The following is a 4,349-nucleotide window of genomic DNA, read 5'->3' on the forward strand; positions in this document are numbered from 1 at the left end:
GCTTCTGCACAGCAAAAGAAACTACCATCAGAGTGAACAGGCAACCTACAGAATGGGAGAAAATTTTTGCAATCTACTCATCTGACAAAGAGTTAATATCCAGAACCTACAAAGAACTCAAACAAATTTACATGGAGCTAGGTTTGACTAGAGAAGAGGAGGATGACTCAGGACACAGAGGGCAGCCATCCTTCAAGAAGCCAAAGCATGGGCAGGGACAGTTCCCTTCCACAGCTGCTCAAAGGGAAAGGTTGTTCAGGCCTCTAAAAATGGAGTGGAGCACAAAGGAAACATCGAACTCAGAAGGTCATCCTCATAGTTAATTTATTTTTGTGGGAGGCAATTTAACTTCCACTAGGCTACAACAAGAGTCTGCAGAAGTGGCTATGGTTTATGCCAAATGCAGAATAAGCAGGAATAGAAAGGGTATTGGGAAAGATACAATGCAATCTAGATGCTGGACCTATTTTAGTTGTGGAACCTTGGAAGGTCATTTAAATTCCCTGAAACTTAGTACCTGCATTTGCTGAAGGGTGACAAAATCACTCTCCTACTTTCCTCATAAGATTCTTCTGCATGTTAAGTGAAAAAACATGTATATAAGAGTTCTTTGCAAACTTTAGAGTAATTCATAATTATTGGCTCATTGCTGGGGCTGTATCACTTCAAGGAGTTGGATTTTCTGAAGTGCTTTAGAAGTTTTCAAAGGAGGTTGTATGTTCTCTGTATTCATGGTGTCCCCAAAGACTTACCTTCCTTCACTCGCCTGAAAATAAAATATTTCTAGAGTTTTCCATTGTACTTGGCACATTGAATTTATCGGTCTTGACTGTTATTATTTCTTTTCATGTTTTGCATCTCCCTAGATAAAGTATGAGCTCCTGAAGAATAGAGACTTTAAAAATTACTTTCCATACATGTGCTAGCACCACCACAGTACCTGGCACATAGTAGGATCTCAATAAACATTTGTTGAATTAATGCACAAATGAATGAATGACATCGGTGGAAAACCCACATAGACATAATTTTTAAAATATTCCCTAGGATTCAGGAGGTAGTTCAGAGCAATAAATAAAGCTAATCAAAGTCGATTTTTTCTGGATCTTTGGTAGTTATTAGAGTCGTTTGCAGATGCCATTTCTCTTGCTCTGAGCATATGGTAGGATTGCAGTTTTCCACCCACTTGAGCTCAGGTACTGCCTTGTGATTTGCTTCGACTGATCAAATGTGAACAGAAGTGACTTGTGCCGTTTCCAGGCAGAAGCTTTCATTGTCCTTTCATACTTTAACACACTCATTCTTTCTCCTGAGTGACCAGCATCATTTCAGATAGAAGCTGCTGCACTGGCCCAATTACTGGTGTGAGTAATGCATGGTAGAGCTAAAGCTAGCACATGATGGATAATTGTGTAGAAAACAAGACACCTGTGTTATTAGAAGCCACTGAGGTTTCTTTTTGTTACTGCAGCATGTTCTGGCCTATCCTAACATCCAGGATACCCTTTGTGCATCATGATATCAAGATGGATGATTTTTTCATTAGCCAGATGCACCTTCTAAATTCTCACCCTTGCTTCCCCAGTAGCTCCAGGTAAACAACCACCTGGCTAAGTCTTAACTTTCTTGTCCAGAAAACAAATATGACTATTAATTTTCTAAGGGAGAAAAAGACAAAATATTAATGAAAGGTCACCCCAAAAGGATTCACACCACCATCTAAAAAAATGGAGCCAAGTCAAGGTAGGAATTCTCATTTCAGAGTCTTTTCAAGTGGAGGGGAAGAGGACAGAAATGAATATTTATTGAGTGCCCTCTTTAAAAATCAGCTGGTGCCTCTAAAACACTTAGCACGGTACCTAGTATGGAGAAAGCACCTAACAAGTTGTAGCTCTTTGCTTGTCCTTAATACATTCACTGGCCTAAGTGCATTCACATATATGCCATCACTTTAGAGGCACAAAGCAGAGTGGCTAAAAGCCCAGACTTTGGAGCCTTCTGAAAGGTTCAAATCCTAGTTCCAATTAATACAATTTTTAATTCTGTGACTTTATGCAACCTATCATTCCACTTTGCCTCCTATGTGTCATCCATAAAATGGGGATAATATCCTAGGAAGGAAACATCATTATCTTTATTTAGCAATAAATGAAACTAATACTGACACATCATTCCCATATGTGACCAATATCTAAAATCTCTCCCCTGTGTGAGTAGCAAAAGTCTGCAATGAAGTTTTGTGGGTGGGAGATGTAGAGAGAAGATTGTAAACATCAAGAGCAACACTGATTTGCACAAATCTGTGTAGATCTTCCTCTTCTGCATCCATAAAGTTTACTGTGTATTTGACTATTTGAGCCATCAAAATCCTAACATCGAATGTGTCCTTGGGGGAAAAAATCAAAGATGTTACCTTTCTGCCAAGATAAACTGAGCTCAAGGAAATTTGCAGTCTAGCTTTTCTTCTGTAATTTTAAGTCATCAGGAGTTGGAATTTAGAAAGCATGAGCTTAATGAGAATAATGTTAACAATAAAAACAATAAAAAATGAGTACCTACTATGTTAAGCACTGAGTGCTTTTCGTGCTTTACTAAGGGCTAAGGGCTTTACTAGGATGTATCATTTACTCTTTAAAAATCTCTGGAGCAGGCATTTCGGGTGTGTGTGTGTGTGTGTGTTTCTGACTATCCAGAATTTATTTAGCAGTGCGGGTTTATCTCTTCTCCACATTCTGTCCAAAAAGTTCCATGTGAACTTAGTATACCCTCAGTAAAAGATGTGGCATATGACCCCAGATCAGCAAGTCAGAGCACTACTTTTCCCCTGAAGACAGTGATTGGTTCATAGATGAGCACATAATCCAAGGTAGGATAACTAACTAAACTACCTAAACTAAATCTGGAGCTTTTGGCTTAAGTTATTAGGAAAAGGCAGGCTCTCCTGTGGAATTTAGAGTCGCAAAAATCAGAGGCTGGAGTTTCTGTAGCCATCTTGTTACCACGAAGGGAAAGCCTGTCTAGGAAAAGTGTTAAATCAGAGGAAGTAGAGATAATTGATAAGGATAGAAAAATCACATCCTGGTGACATTTTTGGAGATCCTGCAACACGTCCCAGAAGCAAACTCTGTCTCTAGGCTTTGTAATTTTTGAAAGACAGTCATTCAATTTTAGCTTAAGCCAATTTGATTTTTCTTCTACTTACAACTGAAAGAATTTCAGATGATGCAAACTTAAAGTTTTCCAAGGTTACACAGCAAAACGGGGCCATGGCTGAAATTTAAATCTGATTAACGGCAAAGCTCCTGCTCTAAGCTGTTATATAATGCTTGCTCTTCTATTATGTTTTGGGCCACTAGAATGAAAGGAAGGATGTGAATTATTGAACAAATGTAAGGGCTGAGTTGCGTATGGGGTGGGTCAGGGCAGTGGGGAACTACAAGTTACTTACTGAAAGGTAGTTTAAAAATTTTCTTGCTTTCAATAGTATCATTCTCTGATGATTTTCTTAATTGATGGAGGAGATTAGAGCTGGAAGACTTGAACACATAGTGCTCTAGGGAACTCTTTCTCCTATTCTGTGATGGCTTAGCACAGAACCTGGCAGCGCAGTGCACGCCAGTGAATGAGTGAATGAGTGAATGAATCAATATATAAACATGGGAGAAAGCCTGAAAAGAGAGCACACTTACTACTATTGGCTGCCTGAAGTAGTCATCCACTGCTGCACCCCGGAGACTGGACAGATTGACCCCATAGAAACATTGCTGGTAACTAAAATATCACAAAAAAATCACCATGCATCTTGTCTGTCATCTGAGTCCCCAGGGCCCACATAGCTGTTATGTGCTATAAGGCTGCCTCATGGGTCCTCTGCATTAGCCCTGCGGAGAATGTTTGCACATATGAAGGGCAGCTGGTCTATAGGGTGTGGCAGGAAATTCTCCCTAGAAAATTTGCAGACCTGTATTTGACATGCGGTTGGGAGAGAAAGAAGGGGAAAACAAGTTGAGTTGAAATAAATTGGGCTCATCCCTCTAATCCCAGCACTTTGGGAGGCTGAGGTGGGAGGATCACTTGAGCTCAGGAGTTCGAGACAAGCCTGGGAAACATGGTGAAACCTCATCTCTACTAAAATTACAAAATTAGCCATGCGTGGTGGCAGGTACCTATAGTCCCAGCTACTTGGGAGGCTGAGGCAGGAGAATTGCTTGAACCTGGGAGGCGGAGGTTGTAGTGAGCCCAGATCATGCCACCGCACCCCAGCATGGGTGACAGAGTGAGACTGTGTCTCTAAACAAGTAAATAAATTTGTAAGGAGATTATCAAGAAGGATATTTGGGGGTAGGAAG

At 40.4% G+C, this 4,349-nt stretch overlaps 1 protein-coding gene across 1 annotated transcript in view; it reads right to left on the minus strand.

Moving 5' to 3' along the window:
- Window positions 1-4,349, minus strand: part of LOC105545458 (histone-arginine methyltransferase CARM1-like) — a 161,938-nt gene that overhangs the window by 1,425 nt on the left and 156,164 nt on the right. Inside the window, 1 exon segment of the mRNA XM_011988408.1 lies at window positions 2,287-2,386. Coding sequence (XP_011843798.1) covers window positions 2,287-2,386 — 100 coding nt within the window.

This window comes from Mandrillus leucophaeus, unplaced genomic scaffold, assembly GCF_000951045.1.
Source record: "Mandrillus leucophaeus isolate KB7577 unplaced genomic scaffold, Mleu.le_1.0 Scaffold329, whole genome shotgun sequence".
NCBI classification, from domain to species: Eukaryota; Metazoa; Chordata; class Mammalia; order Primates; family Cercopithecidae; genus Mandrillus; species Mandrillus leucophaeus.